Raw genomic sequence first — 16,271 nt, 5'->3', positions numbered from 1 at the left:
AACCGATACACACCACATACAATATGTGTATATAGTGGAATCTAGATTAGGAGGAGTGATGAGTCAGTAGTAAATGGGGATATACGGTAAAATAGAAGATTCAATAAAATTGTTTTTTCAATGATACAGTGCGCCAAAATAGGCTGATTGGTCCAGTGGTATGAAATTAACTGCGGACAGACAGACAAATGCATAATCCCCTCCAAGATTATGCCTGACAGATAATTACTATGGAATTAATTAATTAATTACTGCTGTATTAATCACTGTAACACAGTTTAATGGTATACCATGGTAAGACACAAATGTTGCATATCAACCACAAAATATACAGTGTAAAATAAATTCACTGTTAACACTGCCTGTTTGTATACAGAATTATATATTTTGTTTAATGTTTCTAAGGTTTCAGGCACAAGGCAGTTCACGTTCTGTGGCTCAGTCCTTTTTCAAAGAGGTGATTCTCCTGCCAGACCACAAAGCTACACATGTGCCGAGGCGTGCCAAAAAAGCTTGGCTTTTTGAAAACGGCCACATCAAGTCTGCCTTGGAATTTGGCTGTGACTGGGATTCTGACACAATAATGCAGGCTATAACAGCAGCCTTCCAGCCAGCTGTGGAGGGATGCAGGTAAGTTTTGGAATTGTTTTGTTATATTTGTTACCTCTTTTCATTGGATTTTTGCAAGAATACCACAACATATAATACTATGAAAGCTTCATTTTGAGTGCTTGTGTATTGTGAATTAAAATATTATTTTATTATTTCACACCCTTTTGCTGCTGCTGATTTCCAACAGGCTTGCTGGGATATATAACAAGATGACCACACACATTTTTTCAATACATTATGGTTGTAAATAGCTCATAACAATTCCATTTAAGTTATACTGAACTGAGGCGTCCTAGTAGCTCACCTATTAGAGTGTGCACCCCATGTACTAAAGGCCAAGTCCTTCCCACAATAGCCAGGGTTCGAGTACAACCCGGGCTCTTTGCTTTGCATGTCATCCCCTCTCTCTCTCTCACCCTTTCCTGTCTGTCTTCAACTGTTGCTATCAAGTTAAATTCTGAAAAAATATCTTTTAAAAAGTTATACAAAATAACAGAAGTAAACTGAGGTTGGTTGAACTGAGAAAATGAATGTAAATGTCTGTTCATACAAATGATGTATTGAAAATAAATATTTTCCTTGTACTGTAGTGTGTGCTCTTTTAGCTTCAACAGAAGTTTCATATACAGTGTGTTTTTCCTTCCTTTAGGTTACAAATCCTGCTGTCATGCTACAACAAATTAGTTGAGCCATCCCTTACCCCCACACAGACTTTGAATGGAGACCTTGTCAAAAAGCTGTTTCATCAGAAGTCCATTTATGTCAGGCCTGACAAAATCATTTTAAGTGAGGAAAAAGAATCTGTAAGTATTACTGAAGATTTCAAGACATGTTTATGACAGTGGCAGTCACAATGGCAATACTGTAATTTACACTTGATTTAAACAGTTACTTGTAGTATGCTCTGACATAATACAAAAGTCTGTTACAATGTTTTGTTGTCAGTATAGTCTAATGGATTCATAAAAGTTATTGTATTTATCTGTTTGCATTGACAGTCATGTTCTGATGGAGAAAGTAGCCGTACAAATGACCCTGGTTTGGCAGAAATATCTGACACTGACAAATGTGGTAAATATTTTTGTGTTTACACTGTTACATTATATGTTAAGTATTTTTAAAAAAATCAAATTTATTTTAATTAATATTTTTGTGCAGAAAAAAAATTAAATTACACTTTTTTTAATCTGCCACATAATACATGTATTGTACAAGCCCTAAATGTGTTCTGATGCTCACTGTCAAATAAGGTAAATGTTACTCATAAGTTAATTTTCCATGTTACAGTTACAGTCATTGGTAGTGCACCTGACATTTCCAAAGAAGTTGTCCCAGACATCTCCACTTCTGAGGCCCATTCCCTCTCCACTGGTGACGAAGTTTTGTGGTGTTTTGCTACCCAAGATATTTGCACTGATGCACCTTCCATCCCAGCCGACACCTTCACCATGTCCACTAGTGCTGGTGCCATCACTGCTGCTGAGACTCTCACCATGTCCAGTGGAAATCCTGCCATCTCCACTGGCAACACTCATGGCTTGTCAGTTGGCCCCACTGTCAATGCTAGCGGCAACAGGCATTGTATCTTTGCGAATAACACCTCCGGTGTGTCCCATGGTCCCACTCAACCCAGTGCATCTGGCAAAAGTTCATCCAGCACATCCTACAGGTCCATCTTTTCTAAATTTTTCATCTCATTTTTCAATACAGTATTATCAGCAAAGAACTATTTGCTATGTAAAGATATTGTGGAGTCATGGTGTCCTGAACAGAGAAGAAAGTTGCACTCCCTCTGGATTTGTTTTGATCTGAACCTTTCTGATAAATAAACCTCTGCCGGCCCACAGACTCGTGTACTGTAGTGCTAGCAAGTCCGTGGGTCCGTTCTGTTTCATTTGTGTATGTATCAGTCACGTGGTCAAGTTACACACTGTTATCACCACTTCATTGAGTGGGGCATCAGAGAGAAAGAGAGAGAGAGCAACAGTGGTAGAGTGACATAGAGAGAACAAGGAGAGTGAGCAGTGGTGGTGAAACAACTGGTGAATCAGAGAAATCAAAAATTTTTGTCTGATTGTTTCATAGTGGTTTCATAAGCACAAATATACACACTGCCGCACAACCCCACTGCTGATTGTGTTGAGCTCTATATGAGAGCTCTTTAAATGATGTGCAGCCACTGCCTAACCCAGCACCACCCACTCTGTCCTCTCCACGTTTGTTTACAACAGACAGCAGTCAAATGGCATATATTACACCTTTAAATAATGCACTGTCCATTCAAGGCAATTCAAGTTATTAAACCATCAAGGAAGTTATTTGTCCTATGGTAATGCAACTATCTGTGTGAACAAACATTATATGTGTACCTTAATTGTAAAATATTCTTGTTTTATTTTGTAGTACATACCTTGACCTATTTGAGGAAGAATACCTCTCTGATGACCCTGATGTCCAGGAAGCCATTTCAAGGTCTTTAGATTCCAGCGCAAGTGAGAGGTCAGTAGAAGATATTATATAAAATCTAAGTGTTCTAAGTGTAATCTAAGTGTAATCCAGGATAACAATGACTCTCTTGCCTAGAGACAAGTAGCAATAAGCAAGCTGCAATCTACTGTTCTTTATCTGTTATCCAATCATTTCTGTGGTTTCATTTTGTCAACAATATACAGTACAATAGAAAATCATGGTGTAAAACTTCTCTGAATGGGGATTACCCATGCCATAACATGCATTATTTTTCATGTGTATGTATGGCCCCCTTTACACCTGGTATTAAAATGTGTTTTTTTGTGATCAGTTTGCAATCAGATAGCGCTTGACCACATACATTTACACCTGGTATTAATGTGCATCTCTGATGTCCACATCTAGATCCAGTTGCTATCATCATGCGCTTTCCCATTAATATCACTTGACAAACATTTGCATCGGCAGACTCTTTTAATGTGTTTTTTTTACAACGTATTTCCCGCCTGCAGAGTTGTTGCATGTGGATTGGATGTGGTCAAGCGCTATCTGATCGCAATCCGATCACAAAAAGTGCATTTTAATACCAGGTGTGAAGGGGGCCGATGTGTATGATTTAGTAGTTTCAGCAACTCTTTGGATGAAGGGTGGTTTTCAGTGTTGTAAATTCTTCTCATGCTCTTTGCATTTTATGTGCGATATATCAGTAGGTTAAGTACTTCTGGAAAAGCAAGAAACTCTTTCCCTTATCCCTTTACCTTATCACAAACATTTTTGGAAAATGGATTTTAATCAATATTAATAACAATTTGTAGATGTTGGATTATAGTTCAGTATGTGAGTTATTGCCATTGACACTAACAACAAATTTGTTTTATTGTTTATTATTGTTTCAGTGATTTAAAGATGACTTTGGAGAGAATAATGGAGGAGATTTCATCGAGAGTAAACGATGACAACACCGTGCGCTTCAATATCATACGAAGAAGTGTGTGGGATGGAGCATCCAGAGCCATGGGCAGATCCAATTTTTCACCTGAGAAGAAGGTAGATGTCAAGTTTACTGATGACTATGGAATATCTGAGGGTGCCGTGGACAATGGAGGACCTACTCGGGAGTTTTTCCGACTCTGTCTTCATGAAATCAAGGACAAAATTGGCATCTTTGAGGGTCCACCTAATGCCAAAGTCCTCACATGCAACTCCAAAGGTACTTATGATTAAATGAATTCTCAGTGAGGCCTCTATTGGATTTCTTTGGATCAATAAAAACTTTGAACCTGAAATGATTGATGATAATTAATGATTGATGATGCAAGATTAATGTAAGACATTTCAGGTTTTTAATCTATAATACCTTTTTGGAAATTTACCGATTATTAACAATGATAAAAATTAACCTGAAAATTTCTGATGTAACCATTTGACATGTGATGTTTAATTTCATTTGATAACAGCGATGAAAGACAATGGATACTTCTATGCTGGCCAGATTATGGCAATGTCAATTGCCCATGGGGGACAGAGTCCATGTTTCCTGTCTGAACTCTTGTATGAGTGTCTTCAAAAAGGTCCGGACAATGTAAAGGTCAGAACTGAACATATTACTGATGAGGAAACAAGGTCACTGGTGCAGTCGGTGAGCATATTTTCCTTTGATTCTATTGCATTTATAAACAAATTATTCATTTTGCATGCACTCATTAACATACACATTAAACATAATTAATCTTAATAAAAAATGAATGAAAGTCAATAAATATTTACTGTTCTCATATCCTAATGTTATTTTAATATTTTCAGATCTTACAAGCTGAGACTGAATCACAACTGCAAGATGCAGTTTCACAGGCAGCCAGCTTGATCAGTCTTGCTGGTCACAATGTTCACATAACACTGCAAAACAAACAAGAGACTGCTTCGGACTTGGCTCACTGGTATGTCCTCCAGCGGACCCGTGCACCTTTTGAAAGGTATGTTCATATATGACCACATGCTATAATTGTACCCTGGCAGAAAAATTAAGGCTAGTTGATGTCATTGAAACTATGTTACCACTGTATACAAACAATTTCAATGATGGATGTAGAGTTCCATTTTATAGTGCACCAGTGCAAGTCAAAGTATTTGAAGTATTTTTTTTTGTTTGAAATTCATTGTGGGGGTGCCCACATGGCTCTGTTGGTAGAGCATGTGCCCCAGGTACAGCCCTTTGCTGAATGTTATTCCTCCTCTATCTACCCTCCTTCCTGTCCATCTTCAGCTATCCCTATAATAAAGGCAAAAAGCCCCCCCAAAAAATCGAAAAAAAACCCAAAAGAAATTCCTCACTAAATTGAACATTAAAAAAAACATCTGAACAACACATTCCAATTTGTTTCCCTTTTAATAGGTTCAGAGATGGCCTAATGTCTCTAGGTGTCCTAGATGCTCTCCAGAGATACCCTCTACAGGTGAAGTGCCTTTTCGTGAAGGTTGAAAAGAGTTTAACAGCAGCTGATGTAGAGAATCTCTTCCTGATCATTCACTCTGAAAGAGGGAGTAATGCATTCCAAGAAGAGTGCCGTACCCTGGCTTTCTGGCAAGACTACCTTCAGGATGCTGAATGTAAGTTTGGCATTTTGGACAGTGTTTCAACAAGACATTATTCTTTAAACTGTTTTGACTGCATCATAGTAGTACATGACATTGGTAAAAAATCATTTTATTTGAGATGCTCCACTATGTAAGGCAGTTTATATGAATTATAAATACATTAATTGGAGCAGCAGTAGTGTTTGTCGGCAGTTTGAATCCAAAATTTTTTTTTAAAAATCCCAAAATCTATTTTTTGTTTGTTTGTCCTGCTCCTCTGTGGACTTTGCCCCGAGGAGGTTCAGCCCATCTTTAAGATTCGCTAACTCGGACCGATTCTGTTGGGTGTTATTTCAGGCCAGTCGGGTGCTTTTGAACCTGCTTATCCTCTGCCTTTGTTTTATAAAGGTGTCCTGATTGTTTATAGCATATTAGGAACTTGAGGTACTTTTCCACAGCACAGCCTAACTCAAAACACAGGTGTTCTCAGGGCTACCAGGGCTACCTAGCTGCTTCTCCACTGAATAGTTAATCTTGGATGACACCAATAGCTTCTGGCCTGTGACAGCTCTCTTTTTAAATAAGGTTTATGTGATTTATTTCATGCAGCTTTAAAGCATTCCAAACCTGATTTTAACACAACATATTTCATTAGGTTACATAAAGTATATGATTGAAGTTTATAGTTTTACACAACACTAGTCTATGGCATTATGAGCTATCCTTTCAAATTACTGTCATTTCAAAAATAAAAACTACATAATTTAATTGTGTTACTCTCTTTTTATGTCTTACAGTTGAAAACGATGTATCTCTGGGGGATATTCTTGTTTTCTTCACTGGATGTGACAGTGTTCCAGCACTGGGATTCTCTCCAAAGCCAAGCCTTGAGTTCATCACCCATTCCCGATTTCCACTGGCGAATACTTGTGAAAACATTCTTCGCATTCCAGTTAATGCAGTATACACTGCTTTCAAATCTGATATGGATTTTGCCATACGCAATTCACCAGGGTTTGGAAGAGTGTGAGAGGTAATATTATAGAGGGCTTGAGTTATGATGAGGATGTTTGTTTTTCAAAAATAATTGCTGTTATTTCATTTTGTTCTTCCTAGAGACAGTATTTACTTGAATAAAGGCATAAAGAAATATAAGTAGAAATGTTCTTTGTTACTTTCGAAGATATATTTCAAGCCATGGTTTTGTGTTTCAGATTTAATAATGTGCACTTGGTGAACTTTTAAGTTGATAAATGTGAGGCACTTCTTTTTGTATTGTAGTCAACCAGTCCTCCAACCTGAACAACTGTACGATGTCATTTATCTCCACCGTCTGATATGACCCAGAACAGCAATTGAGTGATTAGCGCAGATTATTCCCTCTAAATGTTATGGTAAGGCCTTCTTAATAAATGGTTGTATGTTCCTACTTTGTATGGACTGGTTCATTGTCATTTTAGTGTCTACGAGATATATGTACCCCAGACTTGTCATATTTTTTCAATTTGAAAAACCATACACAAAATGAATTTAGTTATAAGTTCATCTTTATCAATAGGGTTAAATAAATACATTATATATAATGATATATAATATAATCAGGGGTGGACAGTAACTAAGTACATTTACCCAGGTATTGTTCTTAAATACAGATTTCAGGTCCTTTACTTGAGTCTTCGCATTGTATGAAACTTTATACTTCTACTCCGCTACATCTCAGTTTGTGTCAGTTTAGGGGTCCTGGCACGTATCTATATGGTGATGACATCACATTTTGTCATGAAAGAATATTATAAGCAAATCTTCTGTCCAAGGACCTGTACACTCCTTTTGTCCACTGATATCCCTTAAACGGTACAACTGAAAGATTAATCATTTCAAACTGAGACTTGAAACCAAATAACAATGTTCAATTTTGTGATATTTCTCAAAATTACTTATTTATATCTGAGTCTATGTGACAATGTATGACACCGCAATAGTGTAACAACTGAATTACCCAAGCTAGCAGACTATCTCTCAAGCAGTTCACATGCTCTGACAAAAAGTTCGATTCCATGATTTCCATCATCAGTGAAGGGGTTGATGGGCCTTAACTCCACATTCCACTGGTGAGCATAAGGGGGTTGCACAGGCACACGATTGAGTGGCCTTTGATGCTGAGGCAGTTGGAGCATTCCAATTGTCCACAGTTGCAGTGGGGACCGACTCTCCATTGTCCTCAAGCTGTGGTTGTTCCACTGGCTCACAAACTCATCCACAGATCTGTTAATTCTTGGATGATAAACATGGTGAAGAGCTGTAATGTGAAGAGGGTCAGTGCTGTCTAACAGTCCGAAATTTTCCATAAAGAGGAAAAGGTCTTTATAGTATCCTGACACCACCCTGTTTACTTCTGCCCACAATCTTTCGATCCTTTGATTGTGGACACTACGTCCAACCATGAAACTTCCTCTGTTTGCTCCTCGATTCTCAATCATGAACCGTGCAACATCAATGTTCTCGCTACCAGCATCACCCCTGACATGATGTGGCAGTCCAAATACATCAACGGCACCCTGGAAAAGATGCAAGGCAGTTGATGCTTGGTTGTCTGTGCAACATCTCAGAAAGGTAATGCAGCGACTGTAGCCATCAACTGCTCCATGATACACAAATCCCCATGGATTTAACTTGTGGTTTGTGTCAATATGCCTGAAATAATAAGAAATGTGATATTATTATTATTATTATTATTATTATTATTATCGTAATAAACCACACTGGATGTACATAAAAATGTAACTTAATTGACTAACTGTAACTCACATTTATAAAACAACACATACCACACTTGATTTGGGGCAGAGACATTGTAGACCCTCCGCTGAATTGCCCTTCGTCCTCTCAAGGCTCGCCCCACTGGATCTACTGTTCTTAAACGCTCCCGTACCCGCCAACGCTGAACTCTGATTCCTCGTCCTCTCAAACCACCAGTGACATATGTCTCTCCGGAACCGGGGGTTTGTCTGAGAATCTCAGCAATAAGTCGATCCAGATCGACATTTGCAATGCCAGTGAAACTCCCATAGTCCACCAGACCGAGTTGTGTCCTGTGGTTGTACAGTGTTCGGATGTTTACAGACAGCATCCGAGATATGGCCATCCAGCTAAATCCTAAATCCCGCATGTGAATCAACTGAGCAGCTGGTATGTTGTACCTTCAAAGAGAAATAAATAAAATAAAAAACAAATGTGTTAATGTGTTAATTCATACATTGTGAATGAATTGTCTTATTACCTTGCAGCCTATAATGATTTTTTATATAATAATACCTTATAATAAGTTTGTAACTTATTTATTGTACAATGTACTATAGAGATTACTCTTGGCCTGCATCAGCCTCCATCCCCGTACACTTTAAATACTACTTACCTCGGCCTTCCTCTCTGAGATGCAGAATGAGTGCCCATGCCATGCGCTTGTACATCAACTTCCAGCTGGGATGTTATTTCCGCCAACATCTCCCTTAGAGACTCGTAAATTCCTTCAAGAATGACGCATAATGTTCTTTCGGCAATGTTTTGTTGAACATTATTACTCATAAGAACTATGAATGTCGCAATAATGGAAATATGATCCTCAAGGTGACGCGATATAGTCTCCAAACTGTTAGTGTCATTTGGAGTACAACCTGTTGCAAAAAAGTTTTCCAGTTCAAGAAAGTATTGGAATATTTCAACTGATGCCATTTTGTAAAACCAGCAAATTCAGAAGGCTATCACTTTGATGAAAAAGATACAACGAGGTTTTGAATTTCATTCAATATATTCAAGGTTCATTCAATATATTCAAAGTTCATTCAATATATTCAAAGTTTCATTCCATATATTCAAGTTTCATTCAATATATTCAAAGTTTCATTCAATATATTCAAAGTTTCATTCCATATATTCAAGGTTTCATTCAATATATTCAACTTTCATCCAATATATTCAAAGTTTCATTCAATATATTCAAAGTTTCATTCAATATATTCAAAGTTTCATTCCATATATTCAAGTTTCATTCCATATATTCAAGTTTCATTCAATATATTCAAAGTTTCATTCAATATATTCAAAGATTCATTCAATATATTCAAAGATTCATTCAATATATTCAAGGTTTCATTCAATATATTCAACTTTCATCCAATATATTCAAAGTTTCATTCAATATATTCAAAGTTTCATTCAATATATTCAAAGTTTCATTCCATATATTCAAGTTTCATTCCATATATTCAAGTTTCATTCCATATATTCAAGTTTCATTCAATATATTCAAAGTTTCATTCAATATATTCAAAGATTCATTCAATATATTCAAAGATTCATTCAATATATTCAAGTTTCATTCCATATATTCAAGTTTCATTCCATATATTCAAGTTTCATTCAATATATTCAAAGTTTCATTCAATATATTCAAGTTTCATCCAATATATTCAAAGTTTCATTCAATATATTCAAGTTTCATTCAATATATTCAAGTTTCATTCCATATATTCAAGTTTCATTCGATATATTCAAAGTTTCATTCAATATATTCAAAGTTTCATTCAATATATTCAAAGATTAATTTCCTGAACGGCATGCCATAATATACATATATATATATATACATACATATATATATATATATATATATATATATATATATATATATATATATATATATATATATATATACATACACACATACAGTATATAGCAAAACTAAGCACGTTTCTGTCAGACACACACAGGATCAGCACCTGTACCATACGCCTCAAAACCCCCAACACACATCAATATCTTCTGGTTGTCACGCTCAGCTCCTCTTAAATGAAATAGAGCCAGCCTTGCAGATTTGCAGGCCTCTGATTGCGGACAGGTCACTGTATTTCTCTCCTGTGACTGAATTATGAGCAGGGTCACATATGGCTGGTTACACAGGCCATGTACAGTATGCACTGTTCCCCTGGGCCTGGCTAAGCATAGACTCTGCTGTGCTGCACGTGCGTGTATGCCAGCAGGGTTAGGCATATGGAACAATGACCGGTGGAGATGATGTCCTCAAAGCTTCATGCATGCTTGAGTTCTTGCCCTGAATGATGGCCACATGTGACCCTATATGGCCAATATAAGATGGATGCTTGACTTTGATTGACTTGTGTTCAGGGACGACTGTTCTGATGTGCTTAAAAAAAAACACTGGGATGTGCATCAGTGATGGGGAGCGTGTGATATATGGCTGACCTCTATTGGAAGTCATGTGGATGTATGTGCTTTTAAAGCTGGTTTATTTGACCTCTAACCTGCACATGTCATTTATATTATGGAATCCACTCATCATACTGGTTTGATCAGTGGCCAAATCGTGTGTTTGTCTGTGTAAGTGATGTGCATGACGACATTGTTGCTTTCAGTTGTCTTGCGACCTCAAATTGAGTCTCGTTTCTAGTTTAATCACTTTCCCTCAACTGCATTATGCTGACTCCCCGTGAATCGAAAATGTTCTCATCTTCAGAGAAATTGATACACAAAAACTAATTTTCAATGTCAGTTCCAGAACAGCAAATCCACTGCGAAGCTTAGACTCAAAATCTGCTTTTTCCAGCATAAGCAGTTATGGCATTTTAATTTCTACAGATCCCAAGCAGAACCAGCAAAAACAGCACAATAATTTTAATGCATTACTTTCGTCTGTGTCGCCAGAGAAGATTATTACGTATCAAAATCCTTGATTCCTCATGCAGGGGTCACCACAAATCAGTGCAATCACAGCTTGAGAAGTGTTGAAAGATCAGGTGGATCGGGACAAAAGTCTCAAAGACAGAAAATTACTTATAAGCAAAAGTACTTAAAATTACTTATCTGTCACACAGGTCAACATATCGCATTGTATCATTCAGTGTTGAGCCACTGCTCCTTTGCATTGACACGAGCCAACTAAGGTGGTCTGGACATCTGCTATTGCTGCCCTCTGGCTGCCTCCGTTTGGAGGTATTCAAGGCACAGCCAATTGGGAGAAGACACTGGAGTAGACCCAGGACACACTGGCCTGAGAGGACTCGAGGAAAGCAAGACAATTCTACTCATTCCCTGCAAAATGGTCCCTAGGGGTTTCAAAGACTTTGTGGCCCAGTCCTAGCTGCCATTGTCAAATGCCCATCAGAGTGACAGGGTCTGGCTTCAGAACTCACAAGAGATAATTTTATGCTTGAGTTTTCAGTGACCAGCGTCCATCATCTTTGTCAGCCTTGGTTGAGTTAACCTGCAAAATGCAAGCAACAACTTCGCGAGCAGACTCTGACAGGTTGTTTATTAACCCTGTGATAGACAGAAATGGGAGTGTTGGAAGGATGGATGGAAAATGTCCTCACAGACATTTTGATGGTATGTTTAAAACAAAAAAATGTCACATGTAGAGGAGAAAAAATGTGCATTGCTATATAGAGTTTCTTCTGCTTCAATCCCAGGGATAGATAATACAGATTAGGTTCAATGTGGCATTAAATATAGTGTGAAAGCAGCTTATAAAATCATGACTTTTGTCTGTACCAACACAGTCTCCCTGCCATGCTATCTTTGAAAGCAAGTGAGATAAGCGGCTCAAATTTACTGGCATTTGCAGCTAAACTAGCAATAAAAAGTGAATTGCCTTTAATGCAGTGCATTCATTTAACTTGTAGATTGAGCAAATCACTCCTTTTCCAGGTGGGACTCTCACAACGGCGACTCTAGCAGACAATATGTAACCTGTTTTTACTGCCATTGGGCAGATGGTTCTTGTCTATGGGAAGGATACAACCCAAATTTGAATTGATCTCGACTTTTTCCATTTACTCACTTTTGAGACTGCTCCTCCAACAGTCTCTGGAGACACTGGACATAAACCAACAAGGGCACCAATCCTCAGCATTTAATGGTATTTTTTTCTGTGACTATGTAAGCAAGCTAAACGGTGGTCATAAATACAATGCAGACATGTTTTTTGTTTTTGTTGAAGCTATGTTTATGATGACGCGAACCAGTGCGACTGCGGAAAAGTGTTCTCAATTTGTTAAAGTGCCAACTGTGACAGTGAGATTACAGAGCACTAAAAGCATTGTCACAACACGGACACAAAAGTGCTTGAAGATACACTTTGGAAAAAGACATTAAATAAGCAGAAACTGAATATAGTTCACGCTGACAGTCATGGCAGTGTTTCCCCTAGGTTGACATCCATTTTGGCCTACATATTTTATGTCTGGGGTTGACATCTGTCCAACTTTGGTTTTAGAAGGATTACATAAAAAGTTACTCCTGTTGGGTAGCTTTCATTTCATTTACAGCAACATAATGAGTTGTCATTAACTTAAGTAACGTTATCTCCACTTCAGCTGTCTCTCCTTTGCTCCACTCTGTGTATCTGTACATTAATATAGGGCAAGCTAGCAAGGCTAATTTCCAAATGGGTTAATTACTGAAACAAGTGTTACAGATCTTGTATTTATTGTACCACTGCAGTACAATAAGGACATTTAACATCAACTAGATAGCACAACATCATGAAATACAGAGAAATAATGAAGTTATTGTGCTACATGAACCTTTAAGCAGTAATATTTGAATCTATATCATCAGTGACATCTGCACCGACAATGTCAGCAGACACAACATAGAAGAGAGAATGAGCAGTGAGAGGAGACAAAAACAAACCCATAACCTCAAAATAAATTGTCAAAATAAATCTCTGCATAGGATCTTACAGTATTTATACACTAGCACTGTCTCTGTTGTGGTGAAGGGAATCACAACATATCCTCATACCTGGTATGATGTTATTGCCAGTCACTCCAAAAACAACATATATCACCATTCCCTAAACAATGAACGCTGCAGAGTGTCATCGAGAGGTGAACCAGACCTTCATTGTATGCACACTGTTTGGGCAGGTTTAGGCAAGAAAACTAATGGGTAAGGTTTAGGAATCATTGTGGTTTGGGTTAAAATAACTATGTTACTTGTGTTACTTTAGTAACAAATCTACTTAGCTGTAGTTAAGTAATGTATGTGACAGAACTTCACTATATTAGAAAGTTAAAATAACCAGATGCTTACTTTTGGTTTCACACTAGAAACGAAGAGCGGCCAACCTCCTCCATATGTGGACTTTCTTGCTCTTTACCACTTTGCCTGACTTTCTAATTTACTGGCATTATAATACGGCCACTAGAGGTATTAACCTACCGCACAGGTAAAGTGTCGGTACCATTTAGATGTTTTAAATGTCTGAGGTGTCAGTACAGTCATAAGTCACAGATGTCAGTCAATGCTGTTTTCTTGGGTGTTACTTCCTAGTTTGACCCAGTTTTCAAAATTGTCTTGAGATGTTTTAGTTGTTGGGAAAAAATAACATGTTAATTGATTGATTTTTTTTTTCTTTTTTGAACTATTGGCTGTTGGGATGCCTCAATGGCGAGAGTGGTTTGGTAGCTCTGTTTCTCTCTCAAATCCCACAATGGAAACAGGTCCACAAACAAAGAGAAATCAATGGACTTTCTTTGGCAGCTTTGAGAGAGGTGCTTAGCATCACAGAGTGTTTGCCTGAGGTGAACATCCCAGAGTGTATTATGGTGTTGCTCCATTGCCCTGTTCACATCCGCAAGCTGTTCTAAACCCATTTGAAGTGAAGCACACAGGGTTTTAACAACTATCAGCACTAGTGTGAATAGCCTCCTAGGGCCCTCTCGCTCTATTTGGCCGTTGAAATGGCTTCCCTCCTCAGTTGAGCATCTATATATTCCTGTGTGAGTGTTTTAAGGGGAGTGTTTACGTTAAAGAAAGGTGCTTCAGCCAGCACTACACACATAAGCATCATTTAAAGTCTACAGTATCCAGTTCATCCCTTTTTCATGAATACAGTCATATCTGTGGTCTATCGATTCATCATTTTGGATTGGAATGATCATTGCAGGGTGGAAATATTGCATCACAGATGATGTTAGAGTGCTTTTTCTTTCCTTTTATTATTTAATCTCACCGCTGACAGAGACCTCAAACTTTCATTGTCGCCCCGGGTTTAACTGAGATTCAAACACCCTTCCTCCATGTGATTGAGGAGCCTCATAAACTGCACAAATCTTGGATACATCCCCTTGGTCTTACGGAAACCTTCCCTTCTTCCGGAGGACGGTGGAGGGTATAATTCACTTTACAATATCAAATAATCACTGCTTGTGATTCTTGTCTCCTGGCTAACTTGTCGGGCATGAGTTTATGGCTTTTAAAAGCAGAGGTGAGCTGAAAGGAGGAGAGCTTCCGCAGCTGCGGCCTGAAGGTGATGGGGCCCAAAGTGCAGCTTTGCCTCCAGGTCATTGAGCAATAATGAGTGTTATCAAGCAAGTGCCAGAAGACAAGTAACGCTAGTGGAATTTATGAGAGGCCTTGCAGGATGACCCTAAGCAGGACCAGCCATTCTTCACTGGAGACAGGGCTAAGGCTAGGAAAAGACTAATATGGCAGGATTGTGATTAAATAGGCCCTTGATTTTATAGGCTTTGGCACCAACAAGCGAGTCAGTATTTATTGGCATGGATATAAATTGTAAAAACTGAACACTTCATTGATTACTGCGTTCAAGGTGATCTCCATTGGGAAAAAGTATCTTTTTCTTGAATAGAGGAATACTGGAATACAACTTTTCTTCAGGGCATTGGTGTGATGTAATAATGTGAAAATGAAACAAGAAATCTGATTCTCATCTCATAAATCAGTGTTCTCACATGTCTCACATTGTCAACAGTTTAACAACCTGAAGCAGATTTAGCATGATATGCTGACAAAAGCATATGTTTATATGTTGTTCCCTCTTATCTATTTGTCCCTATGTCATTCAAAGTCACTTCTTCCAATTTGTCATTTCCACTCCTGTTGGAAGGCAGCGGGGCCGCCTTTAAATGCTGTCAGTGAATCATCGCCCTAACAAGAGGGTATAGCTTCCTTTGAAATTCAAATTGATGATATAAATAACAATGCGGTGTAGTGCTGCATCTTAGGTTGTATATTCAATATTTCAACTATCCACTTGTTATGTACCAAGTAGGAGTAGAGGGCTGCTGAAGAGGAGAGGAGGGAGACAATGGAGGGGAAGAATCCAACAACAGGATCTACCAAGACCACAGTCATCATGGTTATTGGATAATAATTGTAGCTAAAGGATCAATTTAATTGATTGGCTTTTATTATTTTAATAACCACTTTCAACTTTTCAAATGTTAGTGGAGCTACAATACCAGAAAATAGGTTATATACAGTACATGTTGTAGTGCACATAATGATTTTTTTAAATGTATACCCATCATATTAGGCATTTTGGTGGCTGAAACTAGATCTAACTAAACAACACTATAACCTGAGCAATAATGTGCAGGGTACATCCCAAGTCTCTTAAATTGCATCTGTGTTTTCCTCACTTGCATCTTAGTCCCTCCCACCAAGAATGTATGGACAGATGCAAGGAAGCCATGGGAAGAAAGGGCGAGCAAACTGTTTCAAGAGTAGTAAAGAGACTTCTTTTCCTCTGAGGCATCATGAAGCCACGTCCAGAATCTGTTCAAATGTGC

The 16,271-nt window shown here is 38.0% G+C and overlaps 1 protein-coding gene and 2 long non-coding RNA genes across 3 annotated transcripts; all 3 read left to right on the top strand.

Annotated features, from left to right (window-relative positions):
* Positions 1-481: 481 nt before the first annotated feature.
* On the top strand, positions 482-1,676 carry LOC141001598 (uncharacterized). Its single transcript, XR_012179591.1, has 3 exons — positions 482-630; positions 1,262-1,415; positions 1,611-1,676. It is a non-coding gene; the product is annotated as an uncharacterized lncRNA (long non-coding RNA).
* Positions 1,677-1,949: 273 nt separating this feature from the next.
* On the top strand, positions 1,950-4,039 carry LOC141001597 (uncharacterized). Its single transcript, XR_012179590.1, has 3 exons — positions 1,950-2,281; positions 3,016-3,111; positions 3,978-4,039. It is a non-coding gene; the product is annotated as an uncharacterized lncRNA (long non-coding RNA).
* A 19-nt stretch (positions 4,040-4,058) lies between these two features.
* On the top strand, positions 4,059-6,954 carry LOC141001596 (G2/M phase-specific E3 ubiquitin-protein ligase-like). Its single transcript, XM_073472724.1, has 5 exons — positions 4,059-4,291; positions 4,539-4,720; positions 4,885-5,054; positions 5,474-5,688; positions 6,453-6,954. Exons 1-5 carry the CDS (start codon positions 4,096-4,098, stop codon positions 6,683-6,685), a joined length of 996 nt encoding a protein of 331 aa, XP_073328825.1. The 5' UTR covers positions 4,059-4,095; the 3' UTR covers positions 6,686-6,954.
* The last annotated feature ends 9,317 nt before the right edge of the window (positions 6,955-16,271 follow it).

The sequence above is a fragment of the Pagrus major genome, chromosome 8, assembly GCF_040436345.1.
Source record: "Pagrus major chromosome 8, Pma_NU_1.0".
Lineage (NCBI taxonomy): Eukaryota > Metazoa > Chordata > Actinopteri > Spariformes > Sparidae > Pagrus > Pagrus major.
This window is presented reverse-complemented; position numbering and strand designations above follow the sequence as displayed.

What these genes read in the sequence shown, in the direction of transcription:
- LOC141001596 (XM_073472724.1), top strand. Translation starts at nt 4,096, where the DNA reads ATGGGCAGATCCAATTTTTCACCTGAGAAGAAGGTAGATGTCAAGTTT. An exon ending in CAAGGTCACTGGTGCAGTCG is followed by an intron (nt 4,721 to 4,884) that starts GTGAGCATATTT and finishes TAATATTTTCAG; the next exon opens with ATCTTACAAGCTGAGACTGA. An exon ending in CTACCTTCAGGATGCTGAAT is followed by an intron (nt 5,689 to 6,452) that starts GTAAGTTTGGCA and finishes TATGTCTTACAG; the next exon opens with TTGAAAACGATGTATCTCTG.